The sequence below is a fragment of the Oncorhynchus masou genome, chromosome 23 (genome assembly GCF_036934945.1).
Source record: "Oncorhynchus masou masou isolate Uvic2021 chromosome 23, UVic_Omas_1.1, whole genome shotgun sequence".
Taxonomy (NCBI): domain Eukaryota; kingdom Metazoa; phylum Chordata; class Actinopteri; order Salmoniformes; family Salmonidae; genus Oncorhynchus; species Oncorhynchus masou.
Window position 1 is genome coordinate 15,747,678 of NC_088234.1, and position 23,421 is coordinate 15,771,098.

The 23,421-nt window shown below is 45.0% G+C and overlaps 1 protein-coding gene across 1 annotated transcript; it reads right to left on the minus strand.

Moving 5' to 3' along the window:
• Positions 1–11,185: 11,185 nt before the first annotated feature.
• LOC135510429 (putative ferric-chelate reductase 1) lies at positions 11,186–16,121 on the minus strand. Its single transcript, XM_064931335.1, has 7 exons — positions 15,983–16,121; positions 14,057–14,448; positions 13,622–13,813; positions 13,380–13,475; positions 12,889–13,030; positions 12,545–12,709; positions 11,186–12,242 (listed from the first exon to the last, which is right to left on the minus strand). Exons 2-7 carry the CDS (start codon positions 14,444–14,446, stop codon positions 12,199–12,201), a joined length of 1,029 nt encoding a protein of 342 aa, XP_064787407.1. The 5' UTR covers positions 14,447–14,448; positions 15,983–16,121; the 3' UTR covers positions 11,186–12,198.
• Between the last annotated feature and the right edge of the window lie 7,300 nt (positions 16,122–23,421).

Below are 23,421 nucleotides of genomic sequence, written 5' to 3' on the forward strand. Positions count from 1 at the left end.
CATAGCCCGGTGCGTTACATCGCAGCGCGTCATATCGGCCGGGCTAGAGTGGGCATCGAGCCAAGTGCCATTAATCCGGCTCAGCGCATCTGGTCTCCATTGCGTCTTCTCGGGCCGGGGTACATGGCACAAGCCCTACGCATGGTGTCCCCGGTTCGCCAGCACAGCCCAGTGCGGTCTATTCCACCTCGCCGCACTGGCCTGGCTACGGGGAGTATCCAGCCAGGTAGGGTTGTGCAGGTTCTGTGCTCGAGACCTCCAGTGCGCCTCCACGGTCCGGTCTATCCGGTGCCTCCTCCACACACCAGGCCTCCGGTGGCAGCCCCCCGCACCAGGTTGTCTCTCCGTCTCCTCCCTACTCTGCCAGAGTCTCCCGTCTGTCCTGAGCTGCCGGTGTCTCCCGTCTGTCCTGAGCTGCCGGAGTCTCCCGTCTGTCCTGAGCTGCCGGTTCTCCCGTCTGTCCTGAGCTGCCGGAGTCTCCCGTCTGTCCTGAGCTGCCGGAGTCTCCCGTCTGTCCTGAGCTGCCGGAGTCTCCCGTGTGTCCTGAGCTGCCGGAGTCTCCCGTGTGTCCTGAGCTGCCGGAGTCTCCCGTCTGTCCTGAGCTGCCGGAGTCGCCCGTCAGTCCTGAGCTGCCGGAGTCGCCCGTCTGTCCTGAGCTGCCGGAGTCGCCCGTCTGTCCTGAGCTGCCGGAGTCGCCCGTCTGTCCTGAGCTGCCGGAGTCACCCGTCTGTCCTGAGCTGCCGGAGTCACCCGTCTGTCCTGAGCTGCCGGAGTCGAAAAGTGCAAATCAATCCCAGAACAACAGCAAAGGACCTTGTGAAGATGCTGGAGGAAATGAGTACAAAAGTATCTATATCCACAGTAAATTGAGTCCTACATCAACATAACCTGAAAGGCCGCTCAGCAAGGAAGAAGCCACTGCTCTAAAACCGCTGTAAAAAAGCCAGACTACAGTTCGTAACTGCACATGGGGACAAAGATTGTCTTTTTTGGAGACTTGTCCTCTGGTATGATGAAACAAAAATAGAACTGTTTGGACATAATGACCATCGTTATTTTTGGAGGAAAAAGGGGGCGGCTTGCAAGCCGAAGAAAACGTTCCCAACCGTGAAGCACAGGGGTGTTGTGGGGGTGCTTTGCTGCAGGAGGGCCTGGTGCACTTCACAAAATAGATGGCATCATGAGGAAAGGAAAATGATGTGGATATATTGAAGCAACATCTCAAGACAATAGTCAGAAAGTTAAAGCTTGGTCTCAAATGGTTCTTCCAAATGGACAGTGAGCCCAAGCATACATCCAAAGTTGTGGCAAAATGGCTTAATTAAGGACAACAAAGTCACGGTATTGGAGTGGCAATCTGAAAGCCCTGACCTCAATCCTATAGAAGATTTGTTTGCAGAACTGAAAAAGCGTGTGCGAGCAAGGAGGCCTACAAACCTGGCTCAGTTACACCAGCTCTGTCAGGAGGAATGGGCCAAAATTCACCCAACTTATTGTGGAAAGTTTGTGGAAGGCTACCCGAAACGTTTGCCCCAAGCTACCAAATACTAATTGAGTGCATGTAAACTTCTGACCCACTGGGAATGTGATGAAATAAATAAATAATAAATAAATAAATAATAATAAATAAATCACTCGATTTTTCTGACATTTCACATTGTTAAAATAAAGTTGTGATCTTAACTGACTGAAGACAGGAAATTTTTACTTGGATTAAATGTTAGGAATTGTGAAAAACTGAGTTTAATGTATTTGGCTAAGGTGTATGTAATCTTCCAACTTCATCTGTATATTTGTTAAAGTGCCTGTTTTCCACACAGTGTTTGAGACAAAGAAAGCACCTAAGGGCTGCGATGTTAGAGATGACTCCATGAACTGCACCTACATCTCTGTCACAACCAGCCCACCTTACATAGTGGAGATTAGTGCACCTGCAGAGACACTTAAGGGATACCTGGGGATCATCAGTGAAATACTAACTAATCAAATCAAGGTAACACAACACATTGTCAGGACCCGGTTTCGAACCTGGGTCTCCGGAGTGAGAAACAGTCACTTAACCAACTGAGCCACGAATAGACAGCAGAACCCAGAAGATGAGGCAGACACAGCAGTACTTAAGACGGTGTATTTAATAAAGAAAAAATCCTAAAAGAAAAAATGGCAAATCCAAAAGGTGGAAGGTAAAACACAAAAAGACCTAAAAAGAAACTCACCAAAACTAAACAAAAACAGAATACCACAAGAACGTTACCCGGAATCGACAAGAGCACACAGAACACTAGGGCAGGGTGCTAACATACAAACACAGAGCACAGAACTGAGGGAAACAAAGGGTTTAAATACAATCAGGGAAAACGAGACACAGGTGCAAACAATAATGGGGATCAAGGGAAAAACACAGGGACAAAAAGCACAATGGGGACATCTACTGACAAACAACTGGAACAACCCTGGCCAAATCCTGACAGAATCCCCCTCCTAGGAACGGCTCCTGACGTTCCTACCAGCTCTCTCAGGGTGGAGGACCCTGAACTGACGAATGAGGTCAGGGTCCAGGATGTCTTTGGCAGGAACCCAGGAGCGCTCCTCAGGACCGTAGCCTTCCCAGTCCACCAGATACTGCCAGGACCGCTGCACCCGGCGGGAATCCAGTATCCGGTGGACGGTATAAGCCGGCTGGCCTCCAATGACACGAGGCGGAGGGGGAGGTCTGTCTGCCGGGACAAGGGGAGAAAAAACAACAGGTTTTAACAAAGACACATGAAATGTGGGATTAATCTTAAGGGATCTGGGTAAGTGTAGGCGATAAGAAACTGGGTTAACTCTCCTGGCAACCTTGAAGGGACCGATGTATTTTTGGGACAGCTTGCGAAACTCCACCCGTAGAGGTAAGTCTCTTGTGGAGAGCCAGACTCTCTGGCCGGGGCGCAGGGTAGGCCCGGGACGGCGACGTCTGTTGGCTTGTTGTTGATACCTCTGTGAGGAACGCATCAGATTAAGACGGGTCTTCCTCCACATAATCCGACAGCGTCTGACGAATCTCAAGGCTGAAGGCACTCTGACTTCTGCCTCCTGGTCCGGGAACAATGGAGGAGCATAGCCAAACTGACACTCGTGCGGGGACATACCAGTGGAGGAGGAGCGCAAGGTGTTGTGCGCGTATTCGGCCCAAACAATAAAGGATGACCATGTGGACGGGTTGTCACGAGTCATACATCGGAGGGTGGTTTCCAGCTCTTGATTCATCCTCTCTGTTTGGCCGTTGGACTCCGGATGGTACCCTGAAGATAGACTGGCAGAAGCCCCCATGAGTTGGCAGAAGGCCTTCCAAAACCTTGAGGCGAACTGGGGACCTCTGTCAGAAACCACATCTTGAGGAATGCCGAAGACTCGGAACACATGATTAATTACCAACTCAGCCGTTTCCTTGGCAGAAGGTAACTTAGTCAGAGGGACGAACCTGGCCGCCTTAGAAAACCTGTCGATTATGACTAGGATAGTAGTATTGCCATGGGATGGAGGAAGTCCAGTAATAAAGTCCAATGAGATATGGGACCAGGGTCTGTGGGGAACAGGTAAAGGGTGAAGGAGTCCTTGAGGGCGGAGGTGAGAAGATTTGCCCTGGCAGCACACGGGGCAGGCATTGACGAAAGTGGCAACGTCTTCTCTTATGGTAGGCCACCAGAACTTACGCTGGATGAACTCCAAGGTGCGACCTACGCCAGGATGACAGGTGAGGCGAGAGGAGTGCCCCCACAGAAGGACCTGAGTCCTCACTGCCTTGGGGACAAACAACCGATTGGCAGGGCCTCCTTTAGGGTCCGGTTCGCTAGCTTGAGCACGTCTCACGGTATCCTCAACTTGCCACGAGATCGGAGCCACAATCTTAGCAGCAGGAAGGACAGGCATGTCCGTGTCATCTCGAATGGCAGGAGCGTAGACTCGGGACAGGGCATCCGGTTTGAGATTCTTCGACCCGGGTCGATAGGTGAGGATAAACTGGAATCGATTGAAGAAAAGAGACCATCTAGCTTGTCTAGAGTTCAACCGCTTCGCCTGCTGGATATACTCCAGATTTTTGTGGTCCGTAAGCACTTGAAACGGGTGAGAAGCCCCCTCGAGCCAGTGTCTCCATTCCTTCAATGCCATCTTAACCGCTAGGAGTTCACGATTCCCCACATCGTAGTTCCTCTCAGTCGGGGTAAGCCGGTGTGAGAAGAAAGCGCACGGATGAAGCTTCTTGTCTTCACCCTCTGAGACAGGACAGCTCCAACACCAACCTCTGATGCGTCTACCTCCACCACAAATGGTTCATCCGTAGTCGGTAGTATCAGGATGGGAGCAGAGAGGATGCGCTGCTTGAGTCCTTGGAAGGCCGTCTCAGCTTCTCTTCCCCAAAAAAACCTTGCATTGCCACCTTTGGTTAAAGCTGAGAGAGGAGCTGCCACCAAACTGAAGTTCTTGATGAACTTGCGGTAAAAGTTTGTGAAGCACAGGAAACGCTGAACATCCTTAACGGATTTGGGGGTGGGCCAATCCGCTACCGCCCCTACCTTCCTAGGGTCCATTTGGATTCGACCGGGTTCCACTACAAATCCCAGGAATTGTACTCGGGATGAATGGAATTCACATTTTTCCGGCTTAACGTACAGATGGCTGTCCAGGAGGCGTTTGAGTACTTGTCTGACATGCTTAGTGTGTTCTTGAAGGGAGCTCGAAAAGATGAGGATGTCATCCAAGTAAACGAACACAAATATGTTAAGCATATCCCTAAGCACATCGTTTATGAGCGCTTGGAACACCGCTGGGGCGTTGGTCAGGCCGAAGGGCATCACCAAGTATTCATAGTGACCAGTAGGCGTGTTGAAAGCGGTCTTCCACTCGTCACCAGGTCTGATCCGCACAAGATGGTATGCGTTCCGCAGGTCAAGCTTAGTGAAAACAACTGCTTCCTGGAGCAGCTCGAAGGCTGTGGCCATAAGGGGTAGCGGGTAACGGTTACGGACGGTTATGTCATTGAGTCCCCGGTAGTCGATGCAAGGACGTAACCCACCGTCTTTCTTGGCCACAAAGAAAAACCCTGCTCCCGCCGGGGAGGTGGATGGACGCATGAGGCCTGCTTCCAGAGAGTCCTTGATGTAGGTATCCATAGCAGCTCGTTCGGGTGGAGATAGGGAAAAGATCCGACCCCTGGGGGGCAAGTGCCCGGAAACAGGTCGATGTGGCAATCGTAAGATCTATGGGGTGGTAGCATGGTGGCCCTCTGTTTGCTAAACACCAGTTTGAGGTCATGGTAACACTCGGGAACTCGGGTCAGGTCGATGGATTCTAAAGACTCGGGAGTAGAACTCGGGGAATTCTGGAAAATACAAGTAGCTTGGCACGTAGGACCCCACTGCTTGATAGTGCCCACAGACCAGTCGATGTGAGGGTTATGGCTGTGAAGCCAGGGGTATCCAAGGACGAGAGGGAACTCGGAACAGGAGATCAAATGAAAGTTCATCAATTCCTGGTGTTGTGAAACTGAAAGTCTCAAGGAGGTAGTGACATGAGTGACAAGTCCAGATCCCAAAGGGCTTCCATCCAATGTAGTAACCCTCATGGGGTCACTTAGAGGTTCAGAGGGAACGCCATTCTCCTTCGCCCAGACACCATCCATGAAGTTACCTGCGGCTCCAGAGTCTACCAAGGCTTGAAGGTGAAGCTTGTGGTTGTCCCAGGAGAGGGTGACTGGAATGAGCAGACGGGAGTTGGACGGATGGGAGGAGGTTATGTTTCCCGTTACAGTTCCCCCGGTCTGTACGGGACAGAGCGTTTCCCTGGAGCCCGGGACACGTGGAACGGAAATGGCCCGGTTTGCCGCAATATAGACAGCGTCGCTCCCTCATCCGGCGGTCTCTCTCAGCCTGGGAGATGCGTCCAATCTGCATGGGTTCCGGTGGAGCCAGTGATGATAAAGGTGGGGACTCGGAGCTGGGACTGATAGGGGCTAGAGGTCTACGGTTGAGTTCTCTCTCTCTCAGACGCTGGTCAATGCGTGAGGCCAACTTGATCAGGGACTCGAGATTGTCCGGTGGTTCCCGAGTGGCCAGTTCATCTTGGATAGTGTCGGAAAGGCCTTTCAGAAAGCACACCGTGAGCGCCTCGTTGTTCCAGCCACTCGCTGCTGCCACCGTGCGGAACTGGATGGCATAGTCCGTCACGCTGCGCCAACCTTGATGGAGAGTCAGGAGCTGTTTGGCTGAGTCAGAACCACTGCTTGGGCCTTGAAACACTCGTTTGAATTCCTCAGCAAAGGCAGAGTAGCTGGCACAGCAGGAACTATGGGCATCCCACACAGCAGTAGCCCAGGCCAGGGCTTTTTCCGACAGCAGGGTGATGATATATGCGATCTTAGACCGGTCGGTGGGAAACGACGAGGGTTGCAGCTCAAAGGAGAGAGAACATTGAGTGAGAAACCCTTTACAAGCACTTGGATCACCTGAGAACCGTTGGGGAGGTGGAAGACGAGGTTCAGCCAGGGGGTTAACTGCCATGGGTACGTGAACTTGAGGTACTGGGACGGGAACTGTTGCCGGGGTAAGTCGATCAGATATTTGCTTAATGGAAGTCAGCATCTCCGACAGAAGATGAGAATGTCTAGCCATTAAGGCCTCTTGCTGAACCAGGGCGGCTTCGTGGCGTTGGACAGTCTCCTGGTGGTGGGACAGCGTGGCAAAAAGGTCCTGGGAACTGGCTGCCTCTGGGTTCATTTTTGGCTCTGTGTTTCTGTCAGGACCCGGTTTCGAACCTGGGTCTCCGGAGTGAGAAACAGTCACTTAACCAACTGAGCCACGAATAGACAGCAGAACCCAGAAGATGAGGCAGACACAGCAGTACTTAAGACGGTGTATTTAATAAAGAAAAAATCCTAAAAGAAAAAATGGCAAATCCAAAAGGTGGAAGGTAAAACACAAAAAAGACCTAAAAAGAAACTCACCAAAACTAAACAAAAACAGAATACCACAAGAACGTTACCCGGAATCGACAAGAGCACACAGAACACTAGGGCAGGGTGCTAACATACAAACACAGAGCACAGAACTGAGGGAAACAAAGGGTTTAAATACAATCAGGGAAAACGAGACACAGGTGCAAACAATAATGGGGATCAAGGGAAAAACACAGGGACAAAAAGCACAATGGGGACATCTACTGACAAACAACTGGAACAACCCTGGCCAAATCCTGACACACATACAGTTTGACTTATTTCATTTTATTCAAAGGACAGCAATGAAGTGGTAAGTTTAAGCAAGTATGTTTAGGGATTGGTTAAATAAAGGCAAGTAATTACAATTTGTTAAGGTTAGGATGGGATTCAAACCAGTGACCTTGTGTCACGCCCTGGTCAAAATGTATTATGTTTATCTTCATTTATAGGGTCAGGCCAGGGTGTGACATGGGTTTATTGTGGTGTGTTTCGTCTTGGGGTTTTGTGGGGTGTATTGCATAGTCTATGGCTGCCTGAGGCGGTTCTCAATCAGAGTCAGGTGATTATCGTTGTCTCTGATTGGGAACCATATTTAGGCAGCCATATTCTTTGAGTGTTTCGTGGGTGATTGTTCCTGTCTCTGTGTTTAGGTTCACTAGATAGGCTGTATAGTTTTTTCACATTTCCGTCTGTTGTTTTTTTTTGTACATTTTCAGTTATTTCTTGTCTAGTATATTTTTCATCAATAAACATGAGTAACCACCATGCTGCATTTTGGTCCGCTCCTCCTTCAACAGAAGAACGTCGTTACAGAATCACCCACCACAACAGGACCAAGCAGCGTGGTGACAAGCAGCGGCAGCAGGAGCAGCGAAAGGAGGAATGGACATGGGAAGACGTTTTGGAAGGCAAGGGTTGTTACACTTGGGAGGAGATACTGGCTGGAAGAGATCGCCTCCCATGGGAACAGGTGGAGGCACTTAGGAGAGCAGAGGCAGCCGGAGAGAGGAGCCGGCGATACGAGGGAACACGGTTGGCTAGGAAGCCCGAGAGTCAGCCCCAAAAATTTCTTGGGGGGGGCTCAGGGAGAGTGTGGCAGAGTCAGGAGTCAGACCTGAGCCAACTCTCCCTGTTTATCGTGAGGAGCCAAGGAGGAGACCAGAGCCGGTGTTGGAGGTGAGCGAAGCAGAGACTATGAAGGAGTTAATGGGGAAATTGGAGGAGAGAGAAATGAGGGAGTTGCTGTGTTGGAGCTTTTTGCATGGAATTCGCCCGACGGAACGTGTCAGGGATTTGATGGCACCTGGGTCAGCGCTCCACACTCGTCCTGAGGTGCGTGTTAGTCGGCTGGTGAAGTTGGTGCCAGCCTCACGCACCAGGCCTCCTGTGCACATCCCTAGCCTTGCACGTCCTGTGCCAACACTGCTCTCAAGATCTCCAGTACGCCTTCACGGTCTACCCCATCCTGTGCCACCTCCACACACCAGCCCTCCGGTGGCAGCGCCCCGCATCAGTCTGCCAGGATCTGCCAGTCAGCCAGACTCTTCCAGATCTGCCAGTCAACCAGACTCTTCCAGATCTGCCAGTCAACCAGACTCTTCCAGATCTGCCAGTCAACCAGACTCTTCCAGATCTGCCAGTCAACCAGACTCTTCCAGATCCGTCAGTCAACCAGACTCTTCCAGATCCGTCAGTCAACCAGACTCTTCCAGATCTGCCAGTCAACCAGACTCTTCCAGATCTGCCAGTCAACCAGACTCTTCCAGATCCGCCAGTCAGCCAGGATCTGCCAGAACTGCCAGCCAGCCAGGATCTGCCGGATTCAACTACCTGGCTGAGCTTTCTCTCAGTGCTGAGCTTCCTCTCAGTGCTGGGCTTCCTCTCAGTCCCGAGCTTCCCCTCAGTGCCGAGCTTCCCCTCAGTGCCGAGCTTCCCCTCAGTGCCGAGCTTCCCCTCAGTGCCGAGCTTCCCCTCAGTGCCGAGCTTCCCCTCAGTGCCGAGCTTCCCCTCAGTGCCGAGCTTCCCCTCAGTCCCGAGCTGCCCCTCAGTCCCGAGCTGCCCCTCAGTCCCGAGCTGCCCCTCAGTCTAGTGGGGTTCCGGGTGAGGACAACTAGACCATGGTCGGCGGCGAGGGTGGACTCTCCTAGGACGCGAGGAGGGGGGACTAAGACATTTATAGAGTGGGTTCCACATCCCGCGCCGGAGCCGGAGCCGCCACCATGGACAGACACCCACCCGGACCCTCCCTATTGTTTTGATGTGCGTCCGGGAGTCCGCACCTTAGGGGGGTTCTGTCAGGCCCTGGTCAAAATTTATTATGTTTATCTTCATTTATTGGGTCAGGCCAGGGTGTGACATGGGTTTATTGTGGTGTGTTTCGTCTTGGGGTTTTGTGGGGTGTATAGCATAGTCTATGGCTGCCTGAGGCGTTTCTCAATCAGAGTCAGGTGATTATCGTGATTGTTGTGTATGAAAATGGAACATTTACAGTTCAATATGCCTTGTACAATGCATCTACATTTATCAACAAAACACATGTAAATTTAAGTCTCTAGTGATATTACCAATTACCGATTCAATGGATTAATGCTCCTCAGGAGCAACAGACAGTCCTGTTTCAACTTCCATTATATAATAGTTTGATTATTTCATACTTTTCTTTCAGGTGGAAGTGACGTACAAAGAACTTGCTTATGATCCTAATATAAAAATAATCCAATTTAGTTTCATCATCCCTGATCATTTGACTCCACTGTTGCTCAAAACCTTGACCCTAACACCCAGATGTGTAATAGATACTGGTCTTCAAAAAGTGTTCTTTGTCCGAGGATCTGTTGAGGATAATGGTAAGATTCAGGAGTGTGTCTTCTTAAATAAATGCTTTTAGGTCGACCATAAAATGCTATTTAAAATGTACATTTACTGACTATGATAAGACAACTGTTTTTGCATAATGCAAGAGTGCTCGTACACAAGCGTGTACACACACACACAGACACACACACACACTCGGGTGAATTGTCAGGACATTTTAGTCCTTCCATTGTAGTCTTGGCAAGGTAGGAAAAGATGAATGCACACACACTCACACACACACACACACACACACACAGAGACACCTAAGAAAGAGGAAGTGTTCTGTGAATGAAAGATTGTGGATTTTTCCAAAACGTGTTTCCTTGTTCTTCTCCTGCAGGTGATCTTGGCTCTCCCTCCATCACACTTTTGACAGGCCTCTCCAGTCGGGTTTCATCAAGCTGTAGAAAACCCTTTTTTCACGGTGAGTGAAGTTGACCTTTGTTCATTTATCACTCACTGTGGTCATTGTGCAGTGTGGTCATTTATCACTCACTGTGGTCATTGTACAGTGTGGTCATTGTGGACTGTGGTCATTGTGGACTGTGGTCATTGTGCACTGTGGTCATTGTGCACTGTGGTCATTGTGCACTGTGGTCATTGTGGACTGTGGTCATTGTACACTGTAGTCATTGTGGACTGTGGTCATTGTGGACTGTGGTCATTGTACACTGTGGTCATTGTACACTGTGGTCAATGTGGACTGTGGTCAATGTGGACTGTGGTCATTGTACACTGTGGTCAATGTGGACTGTGGTCATTGTACACTGTAGTCAATGTGGACTGTGGTCATTGTACACTGTAGTCATTGTGGACTGTGGTCATTGTAAGCTGTGGTCATTGTGGACTTGGGGTTGGACAGGTCCACTGCTTTATTACTGAGCAGGACAACATTTGGACGACCCAGTATTCCTGAGGGAGGAGAACAATGAGAGAGAAAGAGTTGAAGACGGACCCCTATATGCTGTTCTGGTAATTGTTAAGGTGAGGATTGGGGTAGGGGGAGCTGATCCTAGATCTGTACCTAAGGGAACTTTCACCAGGAGCGTGTATGGATTTCATGTGGCTTGAAAAAAGGTTTACATTAAATGATAGCCATTTTGCAGACTTTGTTATATGGAACAACTTGATTTAAGTGCCTTGCCTAATTGAGGACACATCAGATTCTTCATCTTGTCGGATCAGGGATTCAAACCAGCAACCTTTTTAGTTACTGGCTCAACGCTCTTAACCGCTTGGCTACCTGCGGCCCTAGTTGAGCCGTGTCAGATTTTGCGTGTGTTTTAAATGTTGTCGGTTTTTAGTGTCAATAGATTCAATAAAAATATGCCCATGAAAGATAATAAAACATGATTGTATTGCAAATATTTATCTTAAAAGGGTAGTCAGGAAGAACAGTGATTTCATAGTGTACACAGTGTACCCCCACACTCCCTTCATAGTGTACACACACACACACACAGGTCTTTTGATCAGCTCTGAAAAATAACTGATGTTATTGTTCATAAGACCAAATATTGGAAAAAATATAAACTTGTCTGCCTGTCTAAATGCAGCCTTTATTACTAAATCTATGGCCCACTGGGCAAACCCTGGTCTAAGCAATGTTTCCATGGTATTTCAATTAAATTACTTTGAACCGATGTGGAATGCAGTAGATGTTGAATTGACGTCTGTCCCAAGCGTGGGTATGTGTGTGGACTCTCATCAATACACAAATATTTACACAAAGTCACTCTCACACATCCACTAAGAAACACAGACAAACGTAAGTCTTCCTTCATAACAGGACATCAGCAAATACAGAATTATAAAACTACTTCCTCTGTCACAAATAAATTAGTTACATGTAGGGGATGACATGGGGGTATACAGTACAAATATGGATGATCTGTTTCTACACCCAGTTATTTCTAAAAGGGACAGTTCATCTTCATCTCCAGCAAAACATCAACATATATTAAAATGGCGGCTTCTATGTTTTGTAGTCAACAAGATAGAAGTTAAGTGTTGATGTTGGGAATGTTGCTGGAGATGATGAATGAATTTGAATGAACGGTATTGTCTATCAACACAATATGTTAGTACTTGGCCTTGTATCACTGGGTTCATTCTGTTGGGTAATGTCTTACTACCCACAACTAGGTGTTTTATTGAGTATGTGGAAAAAAATGATTGCATATAACTTCAGATGGTCCTTTGTTCTGTTACCAGATTGAGTCCAGAATTGCACCCTATTCCCTACATAGTGAAGGTACAGTAGTATTTAGGGAATAGGGTGCCATTTAGGGATGCAGCCTGGCCAAGGTGAGGAAGGGAAGGAGACAGGATTCCTGAGTGCATGGTGCTTCACCTTCAGACCTGCATTACAGCATCATCATACCTAGTACACCGAGCAGGATCAGAAGAGCTATGGAGGCGAGAGAGAAGTAGTAGAGAAACAGAGAGAGAGAGGAAATTATATTGCCTTTCATATTGGTTGTCTACTCTAGGTAATATGGGATTATATTAGTTACTACGGTAACACTTTATAATAACTTCCATGAATTACATTATGAATAGTCATATACATGCGTAATAAATAATTATACATTTATTCATCAATTGCTTTCAATGCTTAAGTGAATAATGAAACATTCTTTATAAATAGTTGAATACTTAATCATGTTATTATTACAAAGTGTTAGTGGCGCTTCTTATGGAGGTTATTACCTTGAGACAGGGTGTGCTGCAGGCCAAAGGCGTGGCTGGAGGTGGTGGAGGGAGCAGCAGTAGTGGTGGTGATGGTGTTCAAAGAGTTGATCACAGCATTTTGGGGGTTGGACAGGTCCACTGCTTTATCACTGAACAGGACAACATTTGGACGACCCAGTATTCCTGAGGGAGGAGAACAATGAGAGAGAAAGAGTTGAAGACGGACCCCTATATGCTGTTCCGAGGTCAGTTTAGCATTTCCTCCAGTAATTGTTAAGGTGAGGATTGGGGTAGGGGGAGCTGATCCTAGATCTGTACCTAAGGGGAACTTCACCAGGAGCGTGTATGGATGAGTGCCTCACCGTTAATAAAGGATCCATTGAAGATGGAGAGGTAGAAGCTGGTGTCGATGCTCCGGGTGGCCGTAGCTTTGGGGACAGTAGCAGAGAAGGTGCACTGGATGGTCTGATCGTTGACTGAGCCCTTCACAGAGTCCACAGGCAGCTACCCAACACAAAGGTTTTACCACAATTACCATCAGTCAAATGTCAGTAGGCCTACAGTGTAGTATTAGTCATGTACCCTGTTACTCTCCCAGACACTGTCCAAAATGGCACCCAAGTGTATATGTAGGGAATAAGAGTCAGAATTGAGGTCATATCCAACATCTATGACCACCAAGAATATATGGAATTCATATGGAATACTCATACTTTTGTTCTCTATCTTGTCTAACTCAACTCACTGATTACATACAGTTAACTTCCTGAATTTGCCTGGAATCAAACCACACCCTGAAAATTATTCCAGAAAGTCACAAATGAAACACTGTGTTCTGATTGGTCAAACTCACTGTGTTGTAGGTCAGATTTCCTTTGTCGAGGAGAGCGGTGAAGAAATTCACGTTGCCGTTGTTGTTGGCGCACACAAAGGCGGTGGCGTTACTATCCTGTAGAGGAGAGAGAGAGGATGAATTCAAATAAATAATCCTTTTAAAAGTATTAATTTTAGCCATTTCTTCCCAATGTCAATAACCCAACACCAACTCCCTTGTTTTGTAAAAGGTATAGTGATTCTGAAGGCAGTTTTCCATACCTGTGTGGAAGTTTTGGACAAGCCTACAGCGATGTAGCCACTGGACATTCCTCGTAGCTGGAAGAAGAAAGTCTGTCCAGAGGACTGCTGGGTGGAGACGAAGAAACAGGAACCAGCCACGGCCGGATTACAGTTTACTGGCTGAGCAGCACAGAGCTGAGTCTTTCCACATTCTGTCATTGAGATGTTTACCTGTGTATGAAGAGTTCATCATTAGTTGCTGTCATTTCTTTGGAAATAGTGTAGCATATGAGTGCAAACGAAACTCCCAAACAGGCACTTTGCTAAATCTGCTTTCAGTTTTCATGGCAGTGTGTGAAGTTTATCAGAGAGAGAGAGAGATAATTAGTTGAAAGGAAAAACTGAGAGATGGAGATTGCTTCCTTCTTCTAGACTCTGGGAGACCGAGTGAGACATATAGTTTAGGCAACTCACCGTGAGAGCTGTAGTGTTGACAACAGGTACCACAGCCGTCGGAGACATTGTTGTGTTGGGTGCCATGGTACCATTGATTGTGATGTTTACGCCCGGGGAATGTGTTGTGCTAAGGTTCGTTGTTATGTTGGGTCCTGTAATAGTGTTGACAACAGGTACCACAGCCGTCGGAGACATTGTTTTGTTGGGTGCCATGGTACCATTGATTGTGATGTTTACGCCCGGGGAATGTGTTGTGCTAAGGTTCGTTGTTATGTTGGGTCCTGTAATAGTAACATTAGCTGCCATAGTGACGTTCGTGGCTGCTAAGGAGTTCTGGGTCTGGGCTCCCATCATCATGTACGCCATTACCATGACGACTGCGAACATCAGTCTGCTGCTATTGTCCATTCCTGATAGAGTAACGGAGATCCAGATGGTTAAGATATACTCCTACTACTACTAATAATGTATTTGTTAAAGATCAATACAATTAAATATTTACAAATGTAATCAACAGTCAGATGCATTGCACTATCAAGCTTATACTTCATATTGTCACGCCCTGGTCTTAGTATTTTGTGTTTTCTTCATTATTTTGGTTAGGCCAGGGTGTGACATGGGTTTATTATGTGGTGTGTTTAGTCTTGGGGTTTTTGTAGGTATCGGGATTGTAGTGTAGTGGGGTTATCTAGAAAAGTCTATGGTTGCCTGAAGTGGTTCTCAGAGGCAGGTGTTTATCGTGGTCTCTGATTGGGAACCATATTTAGGCAGCCATATTCTTTGAGTGTTTCGTGGGTGATTGTTACTGTCACTGTTAGTTTGCATCAGTTTAGGCTGTTTCGGTTTTTACGTTTATTGTTTTTGTATTGATCGTGTTCTTTCTTAATTAAACATGTATCAAAATTACCACGCTGCATTTTGGTCCTCTCTTTCACCCGAAGAAAACCGTAACACATATACATGCTTGCACATGTTGTCGACGATACAAGCTTATTTCAAAAGCTTTGAGTTGTCTCAATGGGAATATGAAACTATCGTACCAGCGTGAATAAATAGATTTAAAATACATGTGAATAAACATAGGCCTAATATTATTGTGGTAATTGGTCATTCATGGTGGTGTACTAGACAGCAAAACATTACATAGTGAATGGGTAACGCTGAACTAAAATAGACCAGAATTGTTTTATTTACAATATTAATTGGCAGTGGTGTAAAGTACTTAAATACAACTAGTTTAAAGTACTAATTAAGTCGTTTTGCGGGGAATCTGTACTTTACTATTTATATTTTTCACAACTTTTACTTCACTAGCCTAAATTACTAAATAAAATGTTATTTTTACTCCATTTTCCCTGACACCCAAAAATAAATGTTGAATACTTAGCAGGACATGAAAATGATCCAATTCACGCACTTATCAAGAGAACATTCTTTGTCGTCCCTACTGCCTCTGATCTGGCCGACTCACAAAACACAAATGCTTCGTATGTAAATTATGTCCGAGTGTAACCCTGGCTATCCACAAGAATTTTACCATCTGGTTTGCTTAAAATAAGGAATTTGAAATGATTTGTTTTACTTTTGACATCTAAGAATATTTTAGTAAATACATAAGTATATTTAAAACCAAATACTTTTAGACTTTTACTGTGACTTTTCTATTAAGGTAACTTTACTTTTAGTCATATGTCAATTGGGTATGTTTTCCACAACTGTTAATTAGTAGATCCCTTAATTAAATTAGACAAAAGCCAACGTCCGTATTCCAAAAAGTGTATAATTTATGATGTGATAGTGAAGGCTAACCATTAATCAAGCCAATAGCTGAAAATAATAACCATTATGTCATTGAAAATACCATCATGCAGTGAAACGTTAAAAACAAATACATCGAGTTTTTTTTACATGGTCATCATCAGATAAAAGAGATGGAAACGTTACCTGTAATTTCGTGACTTTAAGATTTCTTGAAGGAAAATAGCGTCGTGGTTCTCCTTGAACAAGTTGTCTTTAGCGTGACTGCAAGGTGAGCCGGAGGAGATGCTCTCAACAAGTGTCTTTGTGTCGATGTCACAGCTGAGCTCTCTCTCGCTATTTAAAGCAGCACTCGCGAGGGGAGGGACAACATATGGAGAAACCTGCCTCTCTCCTCCGTTTTTCAATAGCATGCAGGTACCTAGTTCACAATAGCATGCAGGTACCTAGGCTCCCGGGGGAGGGGTGACTGGCGACGACACTCAATGGAAAGAATGTTTTTAAGCCGACTCCTGACCTCCGACAATAGATTGTGTCCAGTCATTGCTGCCTTTTCCCAAAGACCCATCTTCCTGGCTCCAATTGCTTCCATTCACTTATATCTGTATTAAATATGCTGGCGACTACAGTCAAGACTTTGCAAAATATAATTTAGGACTAAATATAATCCACATTTAAAGTCAAACGACATTTAATAATTTTCTTTTGACTTATTCTGTGATTCTTCCCGGGGTCATAACATGGCGTCATTCACACCTGTCCAACTCAAGTAAAATTATTCTTTCTGTCTGTTTGATCGAGCTGAGTTGAGCCTCACACAGTGGATGAGGGCAGGCAGTGTTTTGAATTCAATCTTGATTGCGTCAAGTTGCCCAAAGGGTTAGATACGAGTTTTGATGAATTAAAAAAAATGACATACTAGCTATAGTTAAAATTGAAAAAATGTTTCTGGAGATGACAGAAGTTTAAGATATGGATGTCCTATTTTCATTAACAAGCCAGATATAGAAAGTGCAATATTATGAACCAAGTAGTGTGTGTATTATGAAATGCTAAATAATTGTAAAATATATATTATATAATTATTCTATACTGTCATGGATTATATTGCCCCACCCTGGTTTTGTAAGGGAATGGGAATGTTTATTCACTCATTTGAGAATCAGATGGGAGTGAAAGTGAAAGTGAGTGGCTGTTGTAATGGAGAGAAGGAGAAGTTGTCAGGACATAGCCATTAACAACGAGGTCACTGTTACAGACAATGGAGCCGATAACTGCAATGGGATTGATTGTCAGTAACACACACACACACACACACACAACTAGTTTTTAAAGGGACAGTGCACATTAATAGTAATTTCTGTAAAAGTGCTTGTTTTAGTCAATACAGACAATGAGCACATGCATACGTACATGCTTACAAACTAACTAATGTTCACACAGACATGTTATGACTTTTAATCTGCTGTTGTGACATTAGTTGTGTTACGTGTACAGACTCCCAAAAGTACTGATGCGTATATAGACATAACATAGTGTAATCAAACTCACCACAGACCATGCACATAAACACAGACAAACCACACACACACGACTACTTCCTGATTAAGTAGTGTGTTATTAGACGTGATAGATAAAGTGTAATAGTATGACTGATAAAGTGTGACGTATGACTGATAGTGTGACGGTATGACTGATAAAGTGTGATGGTATGACTGATAAAGTGTAATAGTATGACTGATAAAGTGTGATGGTATGACTGAGAAAGTGGGATGTTATGACTGATAAAGTGTGATGGTATGACTGATACAGTGTGATGGTGTGACTGATAAAGTGTGATGGTATGACTGAGAAAGTGTGATGTTATGACTGATAAAGTGTGATGGTATGACTGATAAAGTGTGATGGTATGACTGATAAAGTGTGATGGTATGACTGATAAAGTGTGATGGTATGACTGATAAAGTGTGATGGTATGACTGATAAAGTGTGATGTTATGACTGAGAAAGTGTGATGGTATGACTGATAAAGTGTGATGGTATGACTGAGAAAGTGTGATGTATGACTGATAAAGTGTGATGGTATGACTGATACAGTGTGATGGTATGACTGATACAGTGTGATGGTGTGACTGATAAAGTGTAATGGAATGAGAGAGCTGTGAGGTAATGGTTATGAATTAAGCAGATAGGAATGGGGAGAGAAAATAAGATTAGATCAGAAGTCAAATAGAGAGTGAAGTACTGCGTAATAACAGTCCATACAACAAGAACCTAAGGCCTAGTTCAGATACATTCCTGAGAGGGTTGGGTTTGTTCAATCAATGTGGTGGAACACACATACCCCTCTCCCCTCTTCTTCCCCTTCTCCTCCTCTTCTCACTTACACAATTACATACAGATTGACGATGGAAGACGTGAAGGAATAAATCATTCAGGGCTGCCATAAACTTGGACACCGTGGAATGTTGGCAGATTTATATGACTCACACACACACCTCAAGTCTCATGATCTTGAAATGTATTGGCGAAACAAACGTGCACACACACATAAACACACACGCCTTGGTTTTAAGTCACAGGTATGAGACTGCTGACGGTTAAAGATGCCACACCTGATTTTATCTGTCAGTATCTGGATCCTGTCCGTCTGGTTCGGGTACTCCGGCACTACTTTACTACTTAATAGGAAGACGACGCCAAACTCACCTGCTGTTCTTACCTGACAGACCACACCCAATGTTACATTTCCCTAGGCCTTAACTTTCTATTGATACTGAAGACCTAAACTTTGACGGGACATGGCTAAAACACTGCTGCCTCTGCTTTTGCCTCTGTCTCAGAAAACAACTTCTCCATCCTTGTAGAAGGAAAGCTTTCAACTCAAGAGGTTTCTGGTGACATTTTACAATAAGACGAGATACTGTCAGCATAGCAGCATATTATGTCAACAACCATTTACATGTTTGTATATAAGGGGAAAGCCCTCATGCTCATCATATTGAGAAACTATCACGGATGGCCTATAGACTGTGTCCCAAATGGCACCGTATCCCATTACAGTGAGAGAAATGATGATAAAAAGATTGTGGGGGCTGTTTTATTAAACTTCAGTGCGGCAAGTCAGTTAGGGCATCTTCTTAGTGCATGACGCAAGTCATTTTTACAACAATTGTTTACAGACAGATTATTTCACTTATAATTAATTCATTGTATCACACTTCCAGTGGGTCAAAAGTTTACATACACTAAGTTGACTGTGACTTTAAACAGCTTGGAAAATTCAAGAAAATTATGTCATGGCTTTAGAAGCTTCTGATAGGCTAATTGACATCATTTGAATCAATTGGAGGTGTACCTGTGGATGTATTTCAAGGCCTACCTTCAAACTCAGTGCCTCTTTGCTTGACATCATGGGAAAATCAAATGAAATCCGTCAAGACTTCAGAAAAAAAATTGTAGACATCCACAAGTCTGGTTCATCCTTGGGAGCAATTTCCAAATGCCTGAAGGTACCACGTTCATCTGTACAAACAATAGTACGCAAGCATAAACACCATGTAACGAATCTCATTGGTGAAAGGAGAGGAGGACCAAAATGCATCGTGGTAAGTGTTTGTCATATTTTAATTGAAAAAACTGAACACTACACAAAATAACAACGCAGACAAAGCGAAACAGTTCTGCCAGCTGAACAGACACTAAACAGAAATTAAACACCCACAACCAAAATGGAGAAAACAGGCTACCTAAGACAACGAACGACACCTGCCTTTGATTGAGAACCATACTAGGCCAAACACATATAAATATAACAACATAGAAAAAAGAACATAGACTACCCACCCCATCTCATGCCCTGACCAACCTAACACAAAGACATAAAAAAGGAACTAAGGTCAGAATGTGACACACCATGGGACCAGGCAGCTGTCATACCGCTCAGGAAGGACACGCGTTCTGTCTCCTAGAGATGAACGCAATTTGGTGCGAAAAGTGCAAATCAATCCCAGAACAACAGCAAAGGACCTTGTGAAGATGCTGGAGGAAACGGGTACAAAAGTATCTATATCCACAGCAAAACGAGTCCTACATCAACATAACCTGAAAGGCCGCTCAGCAAGGAAGAATCCACTGCTCTAAAACCGCCGTAAAAAAGCCAGACTACGGTTTGCAACTGCACATGGGGACAAAGATCGTAGTTTTTGGAGAAGTATCCTCTGGTCTGATGAAACGAAAATAGAACTGTTTGGCCATAATGACCATTGTAATATTTGGAGGAAAAAGGGGGAGACTTGCAAGCCGAAGAACACCATCCCAACCGTAAAGCACGGGGGTGGCAGCATCATGTTGTGGGGGTGCTTTGCTGCAGGAGGGACTGGTGCACTTCACAAAATAGATGGCATCATGAGGGAGGGAAATTATGTGGATATATTGAAGCAACGTCTCAAGACATCATTCAGGAAGTTAAAGCTTGTTCGCAAATGGGTCTTCCAAATGGACAATGACCCCATGCATACTTCCAAGGTATTGGAGTGGCCATCACAAAGCCCTGAACTCAATCCTATCGAAAATTTGTGGGCAAAACTTTTTTTTCTTCTATTGTGTTAATGACTGTTTGTTTGTTTATTCCATGTGTAACTGTGTTGTTGTTTGTGTCACACTGCTTTGCTTTATCTTGGCCAAGTCGCAGTTGTAAATGAGAACTTGTTCTCAACTGGCCTACCTGGTTAAATAAAGGTGAAATAAATAAACAGGTATGCTGACAGGCAGGATAGAGCTTTGGCATTTCCTGGTGTGTCCATATAGTTTCCGTACAGGTCTGAATAGTTTCTGGTAGCAATGTACCAGCAGGTGCAACAAAGACCTGTACACTCATTTGTCCATCTGAACACCACTCCCTAAAACAACCCCCCCCCACCCCCACCCCCACACACACACACACACACTGCCATGGACAGGTGCAGCCTTAATGACCTTCCTGGGTCCTTAGAGCTGATATAAAGGCCAAGTTAAATTTCAACAACAAACTGTATGTGGTTCCAATAAATGTAATACTTGGCCATCCAGCTTGGGTGGACCCAAAACTATTACAAGATTATTGTAAAAAAAAAATATATATAATAAACCAGTGTGTGTATGCCATAAGTTGGATATACTTTAGCCTGGTTCTTAACCAACTGCTGGATCACAAGTATTTCGTAAGAGTTGGTCAAAGCACAAACAGATCCGGCCGCCAGGCTAAGGTGGATAGTAGTTGAGACAGAGGGGTTGGGAGTTTAGATCTTCTGATGCCTCACAAAAATACTGTCCCACCTGTTCAGCAACATGACAGGGGCCTTAACAATGAATCAAGTTTCACTACAACAATTAAAGGTGATCTAGTCCTCTCTCTCTCTCTCTCTCTCTCGCTCCCTCTCTCTCCCCTTCTCTCTTCATTTGAATGTTAACTTTCTGACGAAAGTCCCACAGGCCCAAGTACACAGACACATAAACATACACACACACACACACACGTCAGCTTGTACATGTAAATGTCAAACTAAAATAATACATATTGACTCTTTCTCTTCAAGGAAGAGGAGTGTTCATTCCATTTGTTTCAACAGGATGGCAGCCTGAGGTGGTTTAACTCTGTCTAGCTGTTTGGAATGGGTGTAATTTTGATTCGAAACACCGTTTATTTTTCTCCAATCTCTTTGGTGCTATTTTCACAAGTATGTGGTGAATGTTCAAAACTCTAAACTGATAACTCTTGTAATGCTCTTATGTTCATAATCTATGACTGTGCATTCATTGGGTTTTCACACATCTTTCACCCCTGGGTCATTCATGCAAAATCAACGTTTTCTGTGAAACACCATGAGAACGTTTAATTTAGTCACCAATACATCAGGCAATTATAGGCTCACCAGTTGTCATTTTAACTAACCATTAAATCCAATAGCAAAGGATACAAGATACAATTGCCTAAACAGTTTGTGTTGAAGTGCTGAATAGAACGAATAGTAGATGGTAAATAATAATTTACCCTCTGAATGGCATACATGTCACAGGATTCTTCTGTTGAAGGAAAGGCGGACCAAAACGCGGCGTGGTTTGTGTTCATCTTGATATTTAATTAAAGAAAGTACTGAACACTGAATACAAAAACGATGAACAAATAATGACCGTGAAGCTAAATGAGAAATGTGATGACACAAGCAATCAACATAGACAATCACCCACAACCAAACAGTGCAACCCAGGCTACCTAAGTATGATTCTCAATCAGAGACACCTAATGACACCTGCCTCTGATTGAGAACCATACTAGGCCGAAACATACAAATCCCCAAATCATAGAAAAACAAACATAGACAGCCCACCCAACTCACGCCCTGACCATACTAAATAAATACAAAACAAAGGAAATAAAGGTCAGAATGTGACAATACATATACAATCCATGCCTCACTTGTCTCAAGGGTTAAAAATCCTTCTTTAACCCGTCTCCTTAATTTACAATGATAGAAGTGGATTTAACAAGTGACATCATTAAGGGATCATAGATTTAACCTGGATCCTCTGTCAGTTTATTTTTTTGTCTGACAGGCCTCTGATAGTTTCTCGTATTAGCGATACAACGACTAGCCTCTGACGTGCCAACGACAAATGGTAATTACACCCTAGATTCTGTTAACAGTGAGCTTGTTGATGAGGTGACAGTTTGTGTCATTCTGATCATTCAGGTACCACCACTTCTTTCCTATATCAGTCTGTCTGTCTATCTGTCTGCCTGTCTGACTTCTACATGTAATTAACTGTATTCCTGAGATCTACTCATGGGTTCTTAAGGCTGTGCACCAGTGGTGTAGTGGAGGGTATACGCAGGTTTACGCTGTGTATACCCACTTATTTTTCAGTGGCTCTGCTGTATACCCACTTCTTCATCCCCACGATGCGTATGAAAGTAGTGGAGTGGAGGTAAACGCCATATATATTAATAAGGCTGATGGAACAGATCAGAATGTTTAGCTTAAAATGTTGAAAAGCTATTTCTTTACAAAATAATAACAATATGCCTTCCCCACCCCAGTTTCAATAAAAAGCTCAAGGATGGGGTGTCACGTTCTTTCAAAATCGAACCCAGAAGCAGACCAGGACAAGGAGAGTAGGAAGAAGGTGAGTATTTATTTACAAGTGAATGTGAATGGGTAGATATATCCAGGTGGCGTAGTGGGCAGCGGTGGTGAGTTGATGGGAGTAAATAGGTGGATCCAATGGGGTAGCGGAATCCTCCGACGACCAGGCGGGAATGGGGTAAATGATCCGGGTGAGTAACTAAAGACAGAACAAACGGAGGTAAGTTTAAGGCAAGCAATACGTAAAAAACAACAAAACAAATTCTATCCAACTTGAGGCTGATACTATGGCACGACATACTGTTCATGGCTAACGATCCGGCAGGGAATAGATGTCAGGTCCGGGCTTATGAAGAGGAGAGATGATGATCAGGACCAGGTGTGCAGATAGCTGATGGGATACAGGTGCGGGTAATCAGAACTCCCAACTGGCTACATTGCCCGGCAACCAGACAGGGTGCGTTCCAGGACGCCGGAAAAAAACACTCCAGAACAGAACAC

Bases quoted from the DNA above. Each gene is read 5' to 3' on its own strand.
- LOC135510429 (XM_064931335.1), bottom strand. From the start codon at position 14,446: ATGGACAATAGCAGCAGACTGATGTTCGCAGTCGTCATGGTAATGGCG. The intron at 13,814-14,056 runs GTGAGTTGCCTA...CTTCATACACAG, and splicing joins TCAACACTACAGCTCTCACG to GTAAACATCTCAATGACAGA. The intron at 12,243-12,544 runs GTAATAACCTCC...TCGCCTCCATAG, and splicing joins GCAGCACACCCTGTCTCAAG to CTCTTCTGATCCTGCTCGGT.